The following is a 22325-nucleotide window of genomic DNA, read 5'->3' as shown; positions in this document are numbered from 1 at the left end:
TTCTTTCTTTCTTCCTTTGCTTCTCTCTCTCTCTCGCCTACACTCTACATATTAAAACAGGAGACGCTGATAACTCGTTATTAAGAGCCCCCTTCTTTCTTTCTTTCTTTGCTTCTCTCTCTCTGTCTCTCTCTCTGTCTCTCTCTCTCTCTCTCTCTCTCTCTCTCTCTCCCCCACTCTCTCTCTCTCTCTCTCTCTCTCTCTCTCTCTCTCTCTCTCTCTCTCTCTCTCTCTCTCTCTCTCTCTCTCTCTCTCTCTCTTTCTCTCTCAGGGGTCTGATGTGTAGCAGACACCATGCACCAACTGTTTGGCCTGGTGCTGGGCAAGAGGGACCTGTCCCGGGCTGGAGACCTCTTCTCCCTGGAGGACTCTGAGATAGAGGACTGTCTCTCACAGGCCCTGGAGGAAATCAAGGCTATCTCCTGCTCTCCTGTGAGTACACAAGCACACAAACACACCAACACACACACTCACTCACACACACCCATGCACCCATACACACGCATCCATGCACACACAAATAGATGACTGTCTCTTTGAGTCACTAGAGGTCCAAGCTATCTATTGCTCTTCTGTGAGTTGCCTATGCAAGCACACAAACATGCACACATGCGAAGCCACGTGCAGACACACACACACGCACGCACGCACGCACACAGACAGACAGACAGACAGACAGACAGACAGACAGACAGACAGACAGACAGACAGACAGACAGACAGACAGACAGACAGACACACGCAGACATGGCATCACCTCACCCAACACACCTGTCATTTCCATGCTGACTGCACACTCCCATTGGGATAGCAGCTTATGGCAGGTGTGTCTCTTGGGACTGTTCCCTGGGATAACAGATATGATATGATTCTCATCACTCCAGGGCCCACATGTCCTCATTTCCCATCCAACACAGTCTCTCAGTCATCATTTAACTAAAGAATGAAAGAGTCTGTGGAACAATCTAACCCAACAGCTTATTCAGACACTGTCTAGATGGGGCCATAGTTTGAATATCTGAACATTTCCACCTCAACATGGAAAAAGTCAAGAGTATTTTTCCTTTGATAATTTGAGTGTCAAGGGAAAGCTAAGACCAAAAGGTATTGCAGCCTTGAGATTTGGGTCTGTGTGTTAGATTCCTAAATAGAGTAAAACTCACAGATGACTAGTGAAGCTCAAACCAAGTGTATTCACCTACTGGGTCTCACAGCTGCATAAGACAAAGACATATTTACACAAGCCCATATATTTATACCTTCCTCCCATGCCGAGTCTCCTCCTTACACATCTGGATAGCCAACACATCTCTGTTGCTAGACAGGATTTTAGCGATGCCTGTTCTTTCTCACTTCATCTGAGATGACCTTGGCCCAAATTCCTCACTCATCCCCAACTCACGGCTGTCCTGTTGACTTGTACCAGATGTTAACCCTTCTCCTCGCCATAGGATACCTGATGTGTAACAATAACATGTTCTGACAGAATGTGAACTTCCTGTAATCCCCCTCTCTCACTCAGTAGAATTCCATACCCTCGGTTCTGATATTATAACATGAATGAGGATATTTCATATTTCAAGTTTAGAAGTTAGTACCCAACATGTGTTAGATAGCTTTCAGGTTGACTGCATTTGAAACCATATTAAAAACAAGCATGCTCTTTCCTCATTGTTCCTTGATCATGATTGGCTGATCCGGACTCGTCTCCCCTCTGATTTGCTGACTGCAGGACTACCTGACCAATGACAATGACCAGGCTGTGGTGGAGATCTGCATCACGCGTATCACCACGGCGATCAGGGAGACACGGTCCATCGAGCGCCATGGTGGGGCACTAGTGGGTCTGTGGGAGTCCTGTCTGGAACACAACCTCACCCCCCAGGGTAAAGACGAAGACACACCCCATGCCAAGATAGCCTCCGACATCACCAGCTGTATTCTGCAGGTACACTACACACACGCACGCACGCACGCATGCAGGCTCATCGGGTTCTAGTGGTTCTGCACACACTCACACACATACACTCATACACATAAATTCGCACGCAAAGAAACTCACACTTACACACACACACGCAGCCCCAGACAACTGCACAATCACAAATGCACTCTTGTTCACACCCCAACCTCAAAAACAAACACACTTTCACTCTGACACACAGAACAACAGTTGCAAACACAGTGAGAGAGAGATAGAGAGATAGAGAGAAAGAGAGATATTTGCACATATTTATTTATATTTGCACATAATATTAATATTTGTAATGTCTTTATTCTTTCTGAAATTTTGTGAGTGTAATGTTTGCTGTTAATTTTTATTGTTTATTTCACTTTTGTTTATTATCTACTTGCTTTGACAATGTTAACATATGTTTCCCATGCCAATAAAGCCCTTAAATTGAAATTGTCTTCCTTAGTGAGCTCCATGTCTGGTTAGTCTTCCTTAGTGAGCTCCTTGTCTGGTTAGTCTTCCTTAGTGAGCTCCATGTCTGGTTAGTCTTCCTTAGTGAGCTCCTTGTCTGGTTAGTCTTCCTTAGTGAGCTCCTTGTCTGGTTAGTCTTCCTTAGTGAGCTCCATGTCTGGTTAGTCTTCCTTAGTGAGCTCCATGTCTGGTTAGTCTTCCTTAGTGAGCTCCTTGTCTGGTTAGTCTTCCTTAGTGAGCTCCATGTCTGGTTAGTCTTCCTTAGTGAGCTCCATGTCTGGTTAGTCTTCCTTAGTGAGCTCCATGTCTGGTTAGTCTTCCTTAGTGAGCTCCATGTCTGGTTAGTCTTCCTTAGTGAGCTCCATGTCTGGTTAGTCTTCCTTAGTGAGCTCCTTGTCTGGTTAGTCTTCCTTAGTGAGCTCCTTGTCTGGTTAGTCTTCCTTAGTGAGCTCCATGTCTGGTTAGTCTTCCTTAGTGAGCTCCTTGTCTGGTTAGTCTTCCTTAGTGAGCTCCTTGTCTGGTTAGTCTTCCTTAGTGAGCTCCATGTCTGGTTAGTCTTCCTTAGTGAGCTCCTTGTCTGGTTAGTCTTCATTAGTGAGCTCCATGTCTGGTTAGTCTTCCTTAGTGAGCTCCTTATCTGGTTAGTCTTCCTTAGTGAGCTCCATGTCTGGTTAGTCTTCCTTAGTGAGCTCCATGTCTGGTTAGTCTTCCTTAGTGAGCTCCATGTCTGGTTAGTCTTCCTTAGTGAGCTCCTTGTCTGGTTAGTCTTCCTTAGTGAGCTCCATGTCTGGTTAGTCTTCCTTAGTGAGCTCCATGTCTGGTTAGTCTTCCTTAGTGAGCTCCATGTCTGGTTAGTCTTCCTTAGTGAGCTTCATGTCTGGTTAGTCTTCCTTAGTGAGCTCCTTGTCTGGTTAGTCTTCATTAGTGAGCTCCTTGTCTGGTTAGTCTTCCTTAGTGAGCTCCTTGTCTGGTTAGTCTTCCTTAGTGAGCTCCTTGTCTGGTTAGTCTTCATTAGTGAGCTCCTTGTCTGGTTAGTCTTCCTTAGTGAGCTCCTTGTCTGGTTAGTCTTCCTTAGTGAGCTCCTTGTCTGGTTAGTCTTCCTTAGTGAGCTCCATGTCTGGTTAGTCTTCCTTAGTGAGCTCCTTGTCTGGTTAGTCTTCCTTAGTGAGCTCCATGTCTGGTTAGTCTTCATTAGTGAGCTCCTTGTCTGGTTAGTCTTCCTTAGTGAGCTCCTTGTCTGGTTAGTCTTCCTTAGTGAGCTTCATGTCTGGTTAGTCTTCCTTAGTGAGCTCCATGTCTGGTTAGTCTTCCTTAGTGAGCTCCATGTCTGGTTAGTCTTCCTTAGTGAGCTCCTTGTCTGGTTAGTCTTCCTTAGTGAGCTCCATGTCTGGTTAGTCTTCCTTAGTGAGCTCCATGTCTGGTTAGTCTTCCTTAGTGAGCTCCATGTCTGGTTAGTCTTCCTTAGTGAGCTTCATGTCTGGTTAGTCTTCCTTAGTGAGCTCCTTGTCTGGTTAGTCTTCCTTAGTGAGCTCCTTGTCTGGTTAGTCTTCCTTAGTGAGCTCCTTGTCTGGTTAGTCTTCCTTAGTGAGCTCCTTGTCTGGTTAGTCTTCATTAGTGAGCTCCTTGTCTGGTTAGTCTTCCTTAGTGAGCTCCTTGTCTGGTTAGTCTTCCTTAGTGAGCTCCTTGTCTGGTTAGTCTTCCTTAGTGAGCTCCATGTCTGGTTAGTCTTCCTTAGTGAGCTCCTTGTCTGGTTAGTCTTCCTTAGTGAGCTCCATGTCTGGTTAGTCTTCATTAGTGAGCTCCTTGTCTGGTTAGTCTTCCTTAGTGAGCTCCTTGTCTGGTTAGTCTTCCTTAGTGAGCTTCATGTCTGGTTAGTCTTCCTTAGTGAGCTCCATGTCTGTTCTGGAGTTTGAGTCTGATGGCTGAACTCCTCTGAGTCTCTGGATGAGCTCCTTTGATCTGAGAGCAGCCTGATATTACAGTGACTCACTCTAATAGGACTGTGCATGTGCTGTGCTGTGCTGTGTTGTGCATCTGTGTGTGTGCGTGTGTGCGTGTGTGTGTGTGTGTGTGTGTGTGTGTGTGTGTGTGTGTGTGTGTGTGTGTGTGTGTGTGTGTGAGTGTGTGAGTGTGTGAGTGTGTGTGTTTGCGTGTTTGTGTGAGTGTGTGTGTTTGCGTGTTTGTGTGAGTGTGCGTGTGTGTGTGTGCGTGAGTGTGTGTGTTTGCGTGTGTGCGTGAGTGTGTATGTTTGCGTGTTTGTGTGTGAGTGTGTGTGTTTGCGTGTTTGTGTGAGTGTGTGTGTGTGTGTGTGTGCGTGTGTGTCTGTGAGTGTGTGTTTGCGTGTGTGTTTGTGTTGATTCCTCATATCAACAGAGAGGACTGTGCTGTTGTTTTTAGTAAGACTCTTGGATGTGCAGAGAGAAAGCCTTGCCTGCACTGCCACCTGCTGGAAGTATAGAAGTATGACACTTCTCTAGTCATAAATATGAGTTTAGCATTAAACCCTTATAACAACACTGTACTGTAGCTCATCAGCTCTAATGATACAGCACCAATGTGTTTTAGAGTATAGTATAGTTGTTTTCTGTTAGAGTATAGTATAGTTGTTTGGGTAAGTTTCAGTGTTTGTCTTATGGTGATAGAAGATAGTAGCACTAACTCAGTGGTCACCAAATCGGGTTTTGGTCACCTTCAGACCATAGGACTCATGTTTCTGCCCAGCATTAACACAACTGATTTTAAAAAGTCTGGATACAATGTAGATCTTCAGGAGAGCAGTTGGACAGTACTTTTGCTCATTTCTAGCCCTTCTAAATGTTCCCAAACCATCCCCTTGGGGGCGCTAGTGGATGTTAAATTAGGCCTTGGGACACCACTGTCTACATGCAGAGAAACATACACTCTCTCCTTGAGCTCAGAAATTAGTCTTTAAGTAAAGAGAGCCATCTGTTTATCCTCCATTCTGTTCAGTTCTGTTCTATTCTAATCTGTTCTGTTCTCCTCTATTCTATTCTGTTCTATTCTATTCTGTTCTGTTCTGTTCTATTCTAATCTGTTCTGTTCTCCTCTATTCTATTATGTTCTATTCTATTCTGTTCTGTTCTGTTCCCTTAAATTAAAGTTCTGTTCTGTTCCCTGTTCCCTTAAATTGTCAATGTGCATCACTAAGGGTCCATATACTGTAGGCCATTAATAGGATGGACACACACACACACACACACACACACACACACACACACACACACACACACACACACACACACACACACACACACACACACACACACACACACACACACACACACACATCATACATGTTTGAGATCTGTGATGTAACTGGTGAGAACGTCTATGGTCTACTCTAATACATTATTCTGATCAGCACATTCTGATCTGTTATTGTTACTCAGATACAGTGGTTTTAATGGCCCAGTTGATTGGAGTGTGGTACCTACATGCCGACACTGTGGCATGGTATAAACTAGAGCTGTTATAAAAGGGGCCCGGGGCCACATTATATAATTGGGTACATGAGTGAATATACACTGAGTATATCAAACATTAGGAACACCTTCCTAAAATTGAGTTGCACCTGCCCACCCACCCCTTTTGCCATCAGAACAGCCTCAATTTGTCTGGGCCTCAATTCTCTCTCTCTCTCTCTCTCTCTCTCTCTCTTTCTCGCACACACACACGCACGCAGGCACGCACGCACGCACGCACACACACACACACACACACACACACACATAAACATAAATCTCTGTCTCTCTCACACAATCTCTCTGTGTCTTTGTCTCTCTTCTCCCTGGCTCTCCCTCCTACAGAACTACAGTCGTCCCCCAGTGATGGCTCTAGCAGTGCCGGTGGCAGTGAGGTTTCTACAGAGAGGCAACAGAGAGCTCAGTAGAAACATGTCCAGTTATCTCTCTCTGGCTGCCATGGCTAAGGCTGAACTACTGGCAGAACACACAGAGGCTATCACCTGCAGCGTGCTGGGAGGTAGGACACACACACACACGGACACATACACACACACACGGACAGACACACACTCGCACACTTGCACACACACACACACACACACACACACACACACACACACACACACACACACACACACACACACACACACACACACACACACACACACACACACACACACACACACAGAGGCTATTACCTGCAGCGTGCTGGGAGGTAGGACACGCACCCACGGACACATACACACACTTCCGTGCGCACACACACACACACACACACACACACACACACACACACACACACACACACACACACACACACACACACACACACACACACACACACACAGACAGAGAAGGGATATCACCTGCAGCATGCTGGGAGGTAGGACACACACACAGACACATACACACACACGCCCGCGCTCTCTCTCACACACACACACACACACACACACACACACACACACACACACACACACACACACACACACACACACACACACACACACACTGTATACACACACACACACACATTTAGTAATACACACTTACAGATAGACATGTTCCACAACCATAGAGGGATGTGATGGTTTCTGTTTTGTTAAAGGGAAGCCTCCCCTATATTAAATCATCTGACAGGGTATCAGTGTTCCTGATCAGAGGATCTTGGCTGAGATCAGTTTAAAAAGACAGACTGGTGTCTGTTTCTTCATTCCTTGCCCAATACTCAATTCAGTCATAGGTTTCATGATGTGTGTTTTATTTATGTATTCAGGAAGTTCGGAGTAAAATATTATCAGAGGAGGCAGTTGAAAGAGATGATCAGTTTGTGTCATGTCTCACTTGCCTTGTTAAGCCCTTTCATTTCCGTCATGGCTTCCAGCCTGACTGTGGGTTCGAGCTGAGGGGATCACTCTTAAGTGGCCCTCAGATCTGTGGCTTAGGTTTACAGGCCCACCCTTGGCTACAGCTGAATACAGCTGCCCCATGCTTCAGAGCTGGACAGGCTCTAAACAGCCCTGGACAGATAAGGATCTCCCAGCAGCGCTGTAGCCATTACTCCCTATATAAGACTCAGGAGAGAGAGTCAGGGAGGTGTGTGTGTGTGTGTGTGTGTGTGTGTGTGTGTGTGTGTGTGTGTGTGTGTGTGTGTGTGTGTGTGTGTGTGTGTGTGTGTGTGTGTGTGTGTGTGTGTGTTAGAGGGCTAGTGGAGGTTTTCATAAGGACCGGAGCGGTCCAGTCTCATTTAGACTGTGTTTGTGCAGGTTCATATGAATGTTTATATTATACTTTTGGGTTGAGGTCATCCAGTGGACTACACTCTACTGATAAAACTGAAGAGGTACACCATTTTTTTTCTTTTTTCGTGATATCCAATTAGTAGTTACAGTCTTGTCCCATTGCTGCAACTCCCATATGGACTCGGGAGAGGCAAAGGTCGAGAGCCGTGCGTCCTCTGAAACACGACCCTGCCAAGCCACACTGCTTCTTGACACGCTGCCCACTTAACCCGGATGCCAATGTGTTGGAGGAAACACCGTCCAACTGGCCAAACCCTCCCCTAACCCGGACGATGCTCGGCCAATTGTACGCCGCCTCATGGGTCTCCCGGTTGCGGCCGGCTGCGATACAGCCCGGGATCAAACCCAGATCTGTTGTGATGCCTTTAGCACTGCGATGCAGTGCCTTAGACCTCTGCGCCACTCTGGAGGCCTGAAGAGGTACAATCTTAGAAAAAAAGGTGCTCTCTAGAACCTAAAAGGGTTCTTCAGCTGTCCCCATAGGATAATCCTTTGAAGAACTCTTTTTGGTTCCAGGTAGAACCTTTTGGGGTTCCATGTAGAACCTTTTCCACAGAGGGTTCTAAATGGAACCAAAAAGTTTTTTAAATCTGAAACCAAAAAGGGTTATACCTCGAACCAAAAAGGGTTCTCCACTGGAACCAAAAAGGGTTATCCTATGCTGACAGCCATAGGAGTAGTAGTACTAGTAGATGTAGTAGTGTTAGTTCCAGTAGTAGTGTTAGTGTTAGTAGTAGTGGTATTGTTAGTAGTAGTAGTACTAGTAGATGTAGTAGTAGTGTTAGTAGTAGTAGTATTAGTAGTGTTAGTGGTGGTAGTAGTGTTAGTGGTAGTAGTAGTGTTAGTGGTAGTAGTGGTGTTAGTAGTAGTAGTAGTAGTGTTTGTAGTAGTAGTAGTAGTATTGTTAGTAGTAGTAGTATTGTTAGTAGTAGTAGTGTTTATAGTAGTAGTAGTGTTTGTAGTAGTAGTAGTGTTTGTAGTAGTAGTATTGTTAGTAGTTGTAGTAGTATTGTTAGTAGTTGTAGTAGTAGTGTTAGTAGTAGTAGTAGTAATGGTAGTAGTATTAGTCGTATTAGTAGAACTAGCAGATGTAGGAGTAGTAGTGGTAGAAGTGTTAGTAGTAGTGTTAGTAGTAGTAGTGTTTGTAGTAGTAGTATTGTTAGTAGTTGTAGTAGTAGTGTTAGTAGTAGTATTGTTAGTGTTAGTCGTGTTAGTAGTAGTATTAGTAGAACTAGCAGATGTGGGAGTAGTAGTAGTAGAACTAGTAGATGTAGGAGTAGTAGTGTTAGTAGTGTTAGTAGTAGTAGTAGTAGTGTTAGTAGTAGTAGTAGTAGTAGTGTTAGTAGTAGTGTTAGTAGAACTAGTAGATGTAGTAGTAGTAGTGTTAGTAGTAGTAGTGTTAGTAGTAGTAGAACTAGTAGATGTAGGAGTAGTAGTAGTAGAACTAGTAGATGTAGGAGTAGTAGTAGTAGTGTTAGTAGTAGTAGAACTAGTAGATGTAGCAGTAGTAGTGTTAGTAGTAGTTTTAGTAGTGTTAGTAGTAGTAGTAGAACTAGTAGATGTAGGGGTAGTAGTAGTAGGGTTAGTAGTAGTAGTAGTAGTAGTATAACTAGTAGATGTAGGAGTAGTAGTAGTAGTAGTAGTGTTAGTAGTAGTAGAACTAGTAGATGTAGGAGTAGTAGTAGTAGTCTTAGTAGTAGTAGTGTTAGTAGTGGTAGAACTAGTAGATGTAGCAGTAGTAGTGTTAGTAGTAGTAGTAGTAGTAGTGTTAGTAGTAGTAGTAGATGTAGTAGTAGTGTTAGGAGTAGTGTTAGTAGTAGTAATAGTAGTAGTAGTAGTAGTAGAACTAGTAGATGTAGGAGTAGTAGTATTAGTAGAACTAGTAGATGTAGTAGTGTTAGTAGTAGTGTTATTAATAGTAGTAGTGGTAGTAGTAGTGGTAGTATTAGTAGTAGTGTTAGTAGTAGTAGTGTTAGTAGATGTAGGTTAGTAGTAGCAGTAGCAGTAATAGTAGTATAACTAGTAGATGTAGTATTAGTAGAACTAGTAGATGTAGTAGTGTTAGTAGTAGTAGTAGTATTAGTAGAGCTAGTAGATGTAGTAGTAGTAGTGTTAGTAGTAGTAGCGGTAGCAGTAGTAGTAGTAGTAATATTAGTAGAGCTAGTAGATGTAGTGTTAGTAGTAGTGTTAGTAGTAGTAGTGTTAGTAGTAGTAGTGTTAGTAGTAGTGTTAGTAGTAGTAGTAGAACTAGTAGATGTAGGAGTAGTAGTAGTAGTGTTAGTAGTAGTAGTAGTAGTAGTAGTAGTAGAACTAGTAGATATAGGAGTAGTAGTGTTAGTAGTAATACTAGTAGCATTATTATGGTAGTGAGTGAGCCTACATTTTCCTGTGAACAGATGGTTTTCATTATAACTTTGTAGATAAGCTCTGACTTTGAAGATAAGCTAACCTAAAGCTGTTTTTTTTCTGAAGCTGGTTATTACGTACTGAAACATACATAGGAATAAATCACTGATAGGTACTAAGGACATCAGCTTTGAGGAGCACTAAGTAAGATGCCTAGTTAGGGGGCTCTTTTCCACGCTCCCTTAGGGTTTGTCATTATGTTGCCTCCTCCAGGATCCCAGTTGGAGCACCTTGTTACCCTCTTAAACATGGTTAGACCTCGTTAGTGGTTTTCCTCAGGGACCGTCATTCGTTTAGCTTGTTAGGGATCTGTTTACCCCCCAGCCCTCTAGTGGAGCCTGAGTGATGACAGTTTTCCACAATTGTTTACACACGTTTGCTGAATCTTTGGCCTATTTTCCCAAAACTCTAAACACAGAACACAAAACCATAAACACAAAATGGAAAACTCTAGAAATCTCTAGCAAAAGCAAACACTGCATTCAAAACTGTTTTATCTCTTTCCAAAATGTTTTTTTTTTTGATCAAAATGACACACACGCCCATCATATGAATAAATCTGTCTACCAACTAACAACACACTGATGTGCTCAACACAAAACACTACTATGAATATCCCATCAGTAGTGTTATGTCTTTTGCATTTTCAGTGTTACACTGTAACCGGCTGTAAGAGTTTGTTACAGTAATGTATACCTACTCAAATATATATAAATAAACACACACAAATGCAATACAGTAACAAAAACAGTGTAATTTATTTCCAAAATGCTGTATTTTTGAACACTTGTGTTTTGTATGTAACACTTTCCATACCCAACAGGAGAAAACCAGGAAAAACATTCAGTAAGATAAAGGGTTTTCTGTACAAAAATAAAAAATGAAAGTGGCTCATTCTTTCAAAACTCTAAACAAAAAAAGACAAAAACACATGCAAAATGTAAGAAAAAAGACATTAGGCTGCATCCTGCCTCCTGCCTCCTATTTTGGTCTGGCCCCAGCACCTCATCTACATCACAAGCCATGTTCTCCCTGGCTAAACATCGGGGAAAGAATCTTCTGGAGTGACGGATCCAGCCGCCGAAAGCCACCACATCAACTTCACCACATGCTTCCTCCATTGCCTGGAGAAGAGGCATGCGTGCGAGGGGATGGCGGTCGTACACCTTCCATCACCATGACGAAAAAAACTCTTCAATTGGGTTTAGGAATGGGGAATATGGTGGGAGGAATAGAACAATAAATTCTGGGTGATCGATGAACCAGTTGTGGACCAGAGCAGCGCGGTGGAAACTCCCAGATGACAACATACCTGTGCTGCTCTGGTCCAACCCTCTGCTCGGCTGGAATGAGGATGCCATGTAGTGTGTCCAGGAATGTGATGAGAAGGGCGGTGTTGTAGGGATCAAGGTTGGCATGGTGATGGAGGACGCCTTGCTGGCTGGTGATATTCCCTCCACACTGTCCATGGACATTCACAATGGCACGGTGGTCAAAAATGTTACGACCCCATTCCATTTTTTGGATAGGTTGAAGCCTGCCTCATCAATGTAAATATAAACATGCTGAATTGCAGCGGCCTCCAGCTCCAAGACTCTCTGAAACAGACAACAAGACAATATGTGACATAGACCATATAGCAGTCAATATGGTGAGACACAATACACTGGATTACAGTACTGCAATGTGTCTATACAGTGCTGATATGGTAGTGAATTCACAGTATAGTACTTACTTGCACATATTCATAACGCTGTTCTTTAACCCTATCTGATTTTCGTTCAAATGCACCTTGTAGACCTGTTTCATCTGGATTTGGTTGCGCTGTAATACACGGTCCAATGTAGACAAGCCCACCTGGTGAATGTTATTGAATATTGTGTTGTCTGCAGTTATGTGGTTCTGGATTTCTCATAGTCTAATGGTATCGTTTGCCACCACCATGTTCACAATAGCGGTCTCCTGTTCTGGTGTGAACAGCCGGTGTCTTCCACCACGGCCTGGCCGTCTCTCAGTTCTGCAGAAGATCCATAAATATGATATGATTGGTTGCAGTAAACAAAAATAATCAGTTTTCTTTCAATTTGAAATTACGTTACTGTAACATTGGCCAACAATCACTGTGTAACATAGGCCTACTGATATGTCGGACTGCAGTATACAACAGTATACATACATAACGCGCATAGTGTAGATGGTAGGTAACTTACCGGTTCCCATTTCTGAATGTACGGATGATAGATGCAACCGTGTAGCTGCTCAGGTTGGGCTGAACTCTGCCCAGCCTCCCTCATACTCAATCCATGGTTGAGCACATGGTCAACCAATGAGGCCCTGATCTCATCTGAGACAACTGTCCTTCCTCGTCCTCATCCTCCTCTTCCTCTCACTCCTTCACCTCTAGCTCTTACTTCACCATTGACCTCCGTTTTCCTCCAGAACAGGAGAGCTCATCTGTGGCCTTTTATAGTGTTAAAGCTCTGATTTCTAAGTGAACAATTCAGCAACTAGTGTTTACACCAGTGAGGAGTGGGTGTTGCCAATTGGTGTATAGCGCTTGGCATTGTGATTGGCGTTGCTTTCTAAAGGGACTAAAGAGATTTTAACTGTGAATGTTGTGTCTAATGTAGAGAACTGTGTGTAGTGTTTTGCAAAAAGTGTGATATAAAATTTTAAACTGAGTGTAAAGCAGGAATTGTGCTTGCAATTTTGCAGACTTGGTTTATGAGTTTCAGGTTTCGGTGATTGCATTTCAAGTTCCAATTGTAGTGTGTAAACAATTGGGAAAAACTGTAATATAAATTATTAATATAACTGTTTAATTAATAGAACTGATTTATAGAACTGGTGGTAGAGGTTACCACAGAGGATCTAGTTGTGTGTGTGTGTGTGTGTGTGTGTGTGTGTGTGTGTGTGTGTGCGTGCGTGCGTGCGTGCGTGCGTGCGTGCGTGCGTGCGTGCGTGCGTGCGTGCGTGCGTGCGTGCGTGCGTGCGTGCGTGCGTGCGTGCGTGTTTTTCATACAGGTCTAATGACGCAGGGTGTGAGTAGTCTACTACATGGGAGGAGAACCTTTGAACAGGGCCTTTCCTGTTGTAGAGGGACTAGAAGGATCCATAGGTATGTGTGTACGTGCCTTCAGGAGCATACGTATGTCTGCCCACCATCCTGGGGCCCCTCTCTCCAACCTCCACGACCTGTCATATGAAATCAAGCACTCAGGGTTAACCGTTTGTTTATCCTGTAAATGATCCTGGAACGTGTATGTGAATAGCTCACACACTTCATGGCCTGTACGGTCAGCTAACACTTCACACACATTATGACATTGTGTTTGTGTAACTCACTTCATCCAGCTTTAGTGTGTGCCGGCCACCTGGGTGATGCAATGCACTGTGGCCATTTTGTGAACACTCATCACATAATCAGTTACTGCCGTGCTAAGGTAAATGACTCCTGTACAGTATAAACATATCCCCTCTTATCGAACCGTTCAACTGTTTTTATGTTCTCACGTACTTAATCCTCTTTTGTGAAATGACCGCAATGATCCGCCTCCATTTCGTCCTTCCCTTGACCAGATTTTATGCATTAATGGAAGCCATATTGTGCTAGACCACTCACCCGCAGCGTAGGCAGTTGCACTCCTGCCCTGGAGAGTCTCAGTGGTGTTGTGGCAGCTGAGGCACTTCCTGCTTTGGGGGGTCTGTTCTCCGGGCTCAAGTATATACGCTGCCACGGTCCAAAGCTGAGAGTGGGTGACAGGCCAGTCCAACACACACACACACACACACACACACACACACACACACACACACACACACACACACACACACACACACACACACACACACACACACACACACACACACACACACACACACAACCACACACAGTTACATAACAGCGTATTGGGAAATGGCTCTTGACACTCCCCAGTTAAAACTGGCATGGTTAAGCCTCATGTTTTATTGGTTTGGGGTGCCTGCTGCTGTGAGACAGCTAGTGCTGGTGATTTACTGTATATTGTCTGTGTTTAAGGCATTTTAACATACCCTACGTCAAGTTCAAATGTAGTTTTATCGACTGTTTTATTTAGCACTTTTTGGCACATCCACCGTGTGCTTTGCTACTCTGGACAAATATTTGGGAAAGGAGGGACGGGGGACGGGGACGGGGGGGTGGAAAAAGAGGAAGAGGGGAGAGGGGGACATATAGGGCACAGGAAGTGGTGAGAGAGTTGAGGGAGAAAGGGAGAGGAGAGTAGAAAGGGGATATGTAAACAAAAACTCTGGCTCTCAATTAAACAGAGACTCTCCATTGTTTTAGCTGGAATAGAGCATTTTTCAGAATGGAGAGAGAGACTGAAAGAGACAATGAAAGAGAGACAGGGAGACAAAGATGGAGATATGTAAGATGCCTAGTTAGGAGACAGAGATGGGGATATATATAATATTGTATATATACAGTACCAGTCAAAAGTTTGGACGCATCTACTCATTCCATGGTTTTTCTTCAGGTCAAAGACCGTAGAGTGAAGGAAAAGCAGCCAACAAGTGCTCAGCATTTGTGTGAACTCCTTCAAGACTGTTGGAAAAACATTCCAGGTGACTACCTCATGAAACTGGTTGAGAGAATGCAAAGCTGTCATCAAGGCAAAGGGTGGCTACTTTGAAGAATATATTTAGCTTTGTTTAACACTTTTTTGGTTACTACATGATTCCATATGTGTTATTTCATAGTTTGATGTCTTCACTCTTATTCTACAATGTAGAAAATAGTAAAAAATAAAGAAAAACTCTTGAATAAGTAGGTGTGTTCAAACTTTTGACTGGTAATGTATATACAGTCGTGGCCAAAAGTTTTGAGAATGACACAAATATTAATTTCCACAAAGTTTGCTGCTTCAGTGTCTTTAGATATTTTTGTCAGATGTTACTATGGAATACTGAAGTATAATTACAAGCATTTCATAAGTGTCAAAGGGTTTTATTGACAATTACATGAAGTTCATGCAAAGAGTCAATATTTGCAGTGTTGACCCTTCTTTTTCAAGACCTCTGCAATCCGCCCTGGCATACTGTCAATTAACTTCTGGGCCACATCCTGACTGATGGCAGCCCATTCTTGCATAATCAATGCTTGGTGTTTGTCAGAATTTGTGGGTTTTTGTTTGTCCACCCGCCTCTTGAGGATTGACCACAAGTTCTCAATGGGATTAAGGTCTGGGGAGTTTCCTGGCCATGGACCCAAAATATCGATGTTTTGTTCCCCAAGCCACTTAGATATCACTTTTGCCTTATGGCAAGGTGCTCCATCATGACGGAAAAGGCATTGTTCGTCACCAAACTGTTCCTGGATGGTTGGGAGAAGTTGCTCTCGGAGGATGTGTTGGTACCATTCTTTATTCATGGCTGTGTTCTTAGGCAAAATTGTGAGTGAGCCCACTCCCTTGGCTGAGAAGCAACTCCACACATGAATGGTCTCAGGATGCTTTACTGTTGGCATGACACAGGACTGATGGTAGCGCTCACCTTGTCTTCTCCGGACAAGCTTTTTTCCGGATGCCCCAAACAATCGGAAAGGGGATTCATCAGAGAAAATTACTTTAACCCAGTCCTCAGCAGTCCCTGTACCTTTTGCAGAATATCAGTCTGTCCCTGATGTTTTTCCTGGAGAGAAGTGGCTTCTTTGCTGCCCTTCTTGACACCAGGCCATCCTCCAAAAGTCTTCGCCTCACTGTGCGGGCAGATGCACTCACACCTGCCTGCTGCCATTCCTGAGCAAGCTCTGTACTGGTGGTGCCCCGATCCCGCAGCTGAATCAACTTTAGCAGACGGTCCTGGCACTTGCTGGACTTTCTTTGGTGCCCTGAAGCCTTCTTCCCAACAATTGAACCGCTCTCCTTGAAGTTCTTGATGATCCGATAAATGGTTGATTTAGGTGCAATCTTACTGGCAGCAATATCCTTGCCTGTGAAGCCTTTTTTGTGCAAAGCAATGATGACGGCACGTGTTTCCTTGCAGGTAACCGTGGTTGACAGAGGAAGAACAATGATTCCAAGCACCACCCTCCTTTTGAAGCTTCCAGTCTGTTATTCGAACTCAATCAGCATGACAGAGTGATCTCCAGCCTTGTCCTCGTCAACACTCACACCTGTGTTAATGAGAGAATCACTGACATGATGTCAGCTGGTCATATTGTGGCAGGGCTGATATGCAGTGGAAATGTTTTTTGGGGATTCAGTTCATTTGCATGGCAAAGAGGGACTTTGCAATTAATTGCATTTCATCTGATCACTCTTCATAACATTCTGGAGTATATGCAAATTGCCATCATACAAACTGAGGCAGCAGACTTTGTGAAAATTAATATGTGTCATTCTCAAAACTTTTGGCCACGACTGTATATATACAGTTGAAGTCGGAAGTTTACATACACCTTAGCCAAATACATTTAAACTCAGTTTTTCAAAATTCCTGACATTTAATCCTAGTAAAAATTCCCTGTCTTAGGTCAGTTAGGATTGCCACTTTATTTTAAGAATGTGAAATGTCAGAATAATAATAGAGAGAATAATTGATTTCAACTTTTGTAACTGAGTCAGGTTTGGCGAAGTTGGCTGTCTTTGTTAGGAAGAAATAGTCTTCACACAGTTTGCAACGAGCCAGGCGGCCCAAACTGCTGCACATACCCTGACTCTGTTGCACAGAACGCAAGATAAGTGACAATTTCCCTAGTTAAAAGAAATGTCAGCAGGCAATATTAACTAAATATGCAGGTTTAAGAATATATATCTTTGTGTATTGATTTTAAGAAAGGCGTTGATGTTTATGGTTAGGTACACATTGGTGCTTTTTTCGCGAATGCGCTTGTTAAATCACCTGTTTGGCGAAGTAGGCTGTGATTCAATGATAAATTAACCTCTCTAGGGTAGGTGAGACGCTAACGTCCCACCAGGCCAACATCCTGTGAAACTGCAGAGTGCTAACATTCTAAATACACCATTCGTTATATTAAACATTCTTGTAAATACATCATTTAAAAGATGAACGTCTTATTAATCCAGCCGCTGTGTCAGATTTCAAAAAGGCTTTACTGCGAAAGCAAACCATGCGATTTTCTGAGGACAGCGCCCCGCACACACAAGTATTACTAGCATTTTCCAACCAAGCATTAGCGTCACAAAAGTCAGAAATAACAATAAAATAAATCGCTTACCATTGAAGATCTTCCTCTGGTGGCAATGCCAAGTGTCCTAACTACACAGTGAATGTGCGTTTTGTTTGATAAAATCAATTTTTATAGCCATTTGTAAACCGCTTGCGTCGTGATTTCCGTCTCATTCAACTTTGGACGAAGCGTTCGTGGTAATTACACACACTAAACAAACGTTTATCCAGTCATGGTTGGTTTCATTGCAATCCTCTGGTTGTTACTAACACAACCATACTTGATGGTTCTTTTCCCGGGACGTATTGACCGAAACAAACCGATTTGAAGACACCAATCAATGACCTCATTGCGCACCAATGGTAGGACCGGTCCATCGTTGATTGACTCTATTTTGGCCCAAATGACCACTGATCATCTTGGAATCTAGCTTGGAAGATAGCCAATGAGCTGAGGTAAACGGCAATATTTAATGGTTATACGTTCAAAGACCAGCCTTTGTCGTAAACTCTGGCGTAAAAGAGGTTCATTCGCCATTGCAAATCCCACCTGACGGAGCCGCGAGTGTTACGCATAGCAGTACATAGCATTTTCAGCAAGTTTATATATTTAAATTATGGCGAATAAATCAGGAAGCTAAAACAAAGTCTAGGTATACAGATTTAACCCAAATTATAGAGGAAATTGATAGAGAAAGCTAGACCGAGTTGCTTCAGGAAGATGAATCTTTCAGCGAAGCTAGTTTTGACTCCCAGGCGGAAGACATGTTTCTGCACGGCGAGGATGCCATGCTGGACTGGTAAGTTCTAATGCTCATGTCGTTGTTTGAAATTAATAATATCAAATATTATTAATTTGAGATTTTTAGGGAGATTTTCTTATTTTTTTTGCAATATATAAAAATATCATCAGTAATGAAATGTGTAATGAAATGTGTAAAGTACACATTGGCTATACTGTGTGTGTGGGTGTGTGTTATTTTTTAAAATGTATTTTACATAAACATGGAATGGAACAGCACTTCACCATAGTGATTATGTTCCCTGTACTCTATATACAGTGGAGAGAACAAGTATTTGATACACTGCCGATTTTGCAGGTTTTCTTACTTACAAAGCATGTAGAGGTCTGTAATTTTTATCATAGGTACACTTCAACTGTGAGAGACGGAATCTAAAATCCAGAAAATCACATTGTATGATTTTTAAGTAATTAATTAGCCTTTTATTGCATGACATAAGTATTTGATACATCAGAAAAGCAGAACTTAATATTTGGTACAGAAACCTTTGTTTGCTATTACAGAGATCATACGTTTCCTGTAGTTCTTGACCAGGTTTGCAAACACTGCGGCAGGGATTTTGGCCCACTCCTCCATACAGACCTTCTCCAGATCCTTCAGGTTTCGGGGCTATCGCTGGGCAATACGGACTTTCAGCTCCCTCCAAAGATGTTCTATTGGGTTCAGGTCTGGAGACTGGCTAGGCCACTCCAGGACCTTGAGATGCTTCTTACGGAGCCACTCCTTAGTTGCCCTGGCTGTGTGTTTCGGGTCGTTGTCATGCTGGAAGACCCAGCCACGACCCATCTTCAATGCTCTTACTGAGGGAAGGAGGTTGTTGGCCAAGATCTCGCGATACGTGGCCCCATCCATCCTCCCCTCAATACGGTGCAGTCGTCCTGTCCCCTTTGCAGAAAAGCATCCCCAAATAATGATGTTTCCACCTCCATGCTTCACGGTTGGGATGGTGTTCTTGGGGTTGTACTCATCCTTCTTCTTCCTCCAAACACGGCGAGTGGAGTTTAGACCAAAAAGCTCTATTTTTGTCTCATCAGACCACATGACCTTCTCCCATTCCTCCTCTGGATCATCCAGATGGTCATTGGCAAACTTCAGACGGGCCTGGACATGGGCTGGCTTGAGCAGGGGGACCTTGCGTGCGCTGCAGGATTCATGACGGCGTAGTGTGTTACTAATGGTTTTCTTTGAGACTGTGGTCCCAGCTCTCTTCAGGTCATTGACCAGGTCCTGCCGTGTAGTTCTGGGCTGATCCCTCACCTTCCTCATGATCATTGATGCCCCACGAGGTGAGATCTTGCATGGAGCCCCAGACCGAGGGTGATTGACCGTCATCTTGAACTTCTTCCATTTTCTAATAATTGCGCCAACAGTTGTTGCCTTCTCACCAAGCTGCTTGCATATTGTCCTATTGCCCATCCCAGCCTTGTGCAGGTCTACAATTTTATCCCTGATGTCCTTACACAGCTCTCCGGTCTTGGCCATTGTGGAGAGGTTGGAGTCTGTTTGATTGAGTGTGTGGACAGGTGTCTTTTATACAGGTAACGAGTTCAAACAGGTGCAGTTAATACAGGTAATGAGTGGAGAACAGGAGGGCTTCTTAAAGAAAAACTAACAGGTCTGTGAGAGCCGGAATTCTTACTGGTTGGTAGGTGATCAAATACTTATGTCATGCAATAAAATTACTTAAAAATCATACAATGGGATTTTCTGGATTTTTGTTTTAGATTCCGTCTCTCACAGTTGAAGTGTACCTATGATAAAAAATTACAGACGTCTACATGCTTTGTAAGTAGGAAAACCTGCAAAATTGGCAGTGTATCAAATACTTGTTCTCCCCACTGTATATCTATTATTTTACATGTTGATACAGGGCTCATACGTGAAAGTATTGTTACTGATTTTTTAAATCTTTCACAGTGGCAGTGATTCTGATGGTGATCCGCCAATGTCTAGGTGTCCATCTCCCTCTGAAGCTGATTCATCCAGCCGGACCCCTGCTGTCTACGGCTCCACACCTACCCGGCCATCTAGAGGTGTGAAGTCAGTGACAAAGAAGCGGAGGTGGGGAAGAGAGAAACCTGCAGACAGAGGGCCAGAGGGTCGTTGGCACTCTGTGTTAGAAGATGATGTGGAACCAAATCCACCAGTTTTTAGACCCAAAAGGCAGCCAGGACCTCAACTAGACATGACTGCAAAGTACAGCCCCCTTCAACTTTTTCAACTGTTTTTCACCTCGTCAGTTGTTGATTCCCTGGTGTCGAACACCAATAAGTACGGGGCTAAGAAGCAGGCAGGAAAGAAAGAGGCATGGATGACTTTTTCCATGTCAGACCTTTTCTGCTACCTTTCAATGGTCATTTACATGGGGCTGGTGAAGTTGAAAACTCTAAGGGACTACTGGAAAACGTCAGCTCTCTATCAACTGCCTTTCCCCATGACTGTCATGTCTTGTAAAAGGTTTCTGACTATCTCACGGGCGCTTCACATCAGTGACCCAGAAGTTGATGGGGAGAATGACAAGAAGAGAGGCACACCAAGGTTTGATAGGCTCTGCAAAATCAAACCTCTCTACCCCAACATTGTTGAGGCCTTTAAGACCTATTTTCAGCCCGCCCAGAACCTGTCCATCGATGAGAGGATGGTAGCCTCAAAGGCCAGAATCAGCCTCAAACAATACATGCGTAACAAACCAACCAAATGGGATTACAAACTGTTTATTTTGGCTGATTCTGTGTGTGCCTACACTTGGAATTTTTTTGTTTATGAGGGGAAAAACAGTTTTGCTACCGGTAATGGACTTAGTTATGATTCCGTTATGGAGTTATTGGATTTTCAACTGCTGGGGAAGGGCTACAAACTGTTTGTGGACAACTTCTACACAAGCCCTACCCTGTTTACAGACCTGAGGAAGCGGGATGTGTGGGCTTGTGGCACCATTCGGACCAACAGGGTGGGCTTTCCAAAGGCAAAGGTAAACGACATGCCTAAGCGGGCTGAGCGGGGTACCATGAGATGGATTCGTGAAGATGGCCTGCTGTTTGTGAAGTGGATGGATACCAGAGAGGTGGTCATGTGCACAACTATCCACAAGTCCTTCAGTGGCGATCACGTCATTAGGCGTGTAAAGGACGGTGCCGGGGCATGGGAGGTGTGGACCTGTCAGATGCACTGATAGGATACTACAATGTTGTCCACAAGACCATAAAATGGTACAATACATTTTTCTATCATTTCATTGACATTGCTGTGGTGAATTCATTCATCCTCCAGAAGGAAATGGCCAAGAGCTGTGGACAGCCCCCCATCTCACAGCTAGCCTTCAGGGAGCTGCTCATCCAGGAGCTTGCTAGCTACAGCAAGTCCACTGCAGCACCTTCTGTCCCCTCTACCTCTGTCCCCTCTACCTCTGTCCCTTCTGCTCCTTCAACCAGTGGTGTTCACCTGCCCAGATTCATCTCTGCAGGCATGAATGTGCCTCAGGGCAAAAAGGGCACAGTAGGGAGACGTCATTGTGCCCTTTGTCACAGGAAATGCCCCATCACCTGCACCACCTGTTTAGTAAGCCTCTGCTTTACAGCAGAAAAAGACTGCTATGGGCCATGGCACCAGCAGCACAATATTGTGTAGAGGACTGAGGGTCTTCACAATATTGTAAATAGAAAATGTGTAAATAGTTACCCTTGTTATTTGTTTATGTTTAATTATTATTATTTTATTTTTTATATTTTTTATATATATTTTTGGGGGTGTGTTAGAATAGCATTTATGTATTTTGTACATAGTTCTTTCCTTCAAAATGTATCACTGTACCAATTTGGCCACTTGGGTACATTTGGGTACATTTGTGTGGGACACCTGGGTGACTTCATGCTCAATGTCATGTAGCTCGCTAATTTTTTAAGTTATCTGTCTAAAACTTTGCTCAGCTATTGTTGCCATCTTATGTTCTTCATTCAAATCATCCCCAGCATCCTATCTGTATGTTTGGCTGTTCTTGTTCATTTGAAAGATGATGCAGCAACAATAAAAAACAGAAAACGTATGATTATTTCCTTGTATTTTCTTATACCAGATCTATTGTGTTATATTCTCCTACATTCAATTCACATTTCCACAAAATACAGAGTGTTTCCTTTCAAATGATACCAAGAATATTGCATATCCTTGCTTCTGGGCCTGAGCTACAGGCAGTTAGATTAGGGTATGTCTTTAGGCGGAAATTGAGAAGAAGCCC

The 22325-nt window shown here is 43.6% G+C and overlaps 1 protein-coding gene across 1 annotated transcript in view; it reads left to right on the top strand.

Annotated features, from left to right (window-relative positions):
• LOC120018896 (ventricular zone-expressed PH domain-containing protein-like) overlaps positions 1-20130 on the top strand; it is a 38246-nt gene extending 18116 nt beyond the window's left edge. The window contains exons 2-5 of the mRNA XM_038962116.1: positions 272-432; positions 1733-1948; positions 6253-6427; positions 20009-20130. Coding sequence (XP_038818044.1) covers positions 295-432; positions 1733-1948; positions 6253-6427; positions 20009-20130 — 651 coding nt within the window. The 5' untranslated portion in view covers positions 272-294. The remainder of the gene's footprint in view (positions 1-271; positions 433-1732; positions 1949-6252; positions 6428-20008) is intronic.
• Positions 20131-22325: the final 2195 nt, after the last annotated feature.

Source organism: Salvelinus namaycush, chromosome 23 (genome assembly GCF_016432855.1).
Source record: "Salvelinus namaycush isolate Seneca chromosome 23, SaNama_1.0, whole genome shotgun sequence".
Classification (NCBI taxonomy): domain Eukaryota; kingdom Metazoa; phylum Chordata; class Actinopteri; order Salmoniformes; family Salmonidae; genus Salvelinus; species Salvelinus namaycush.
This window is presented reverse-complemented; position numbering and strand designations above follow the sequence as displayed.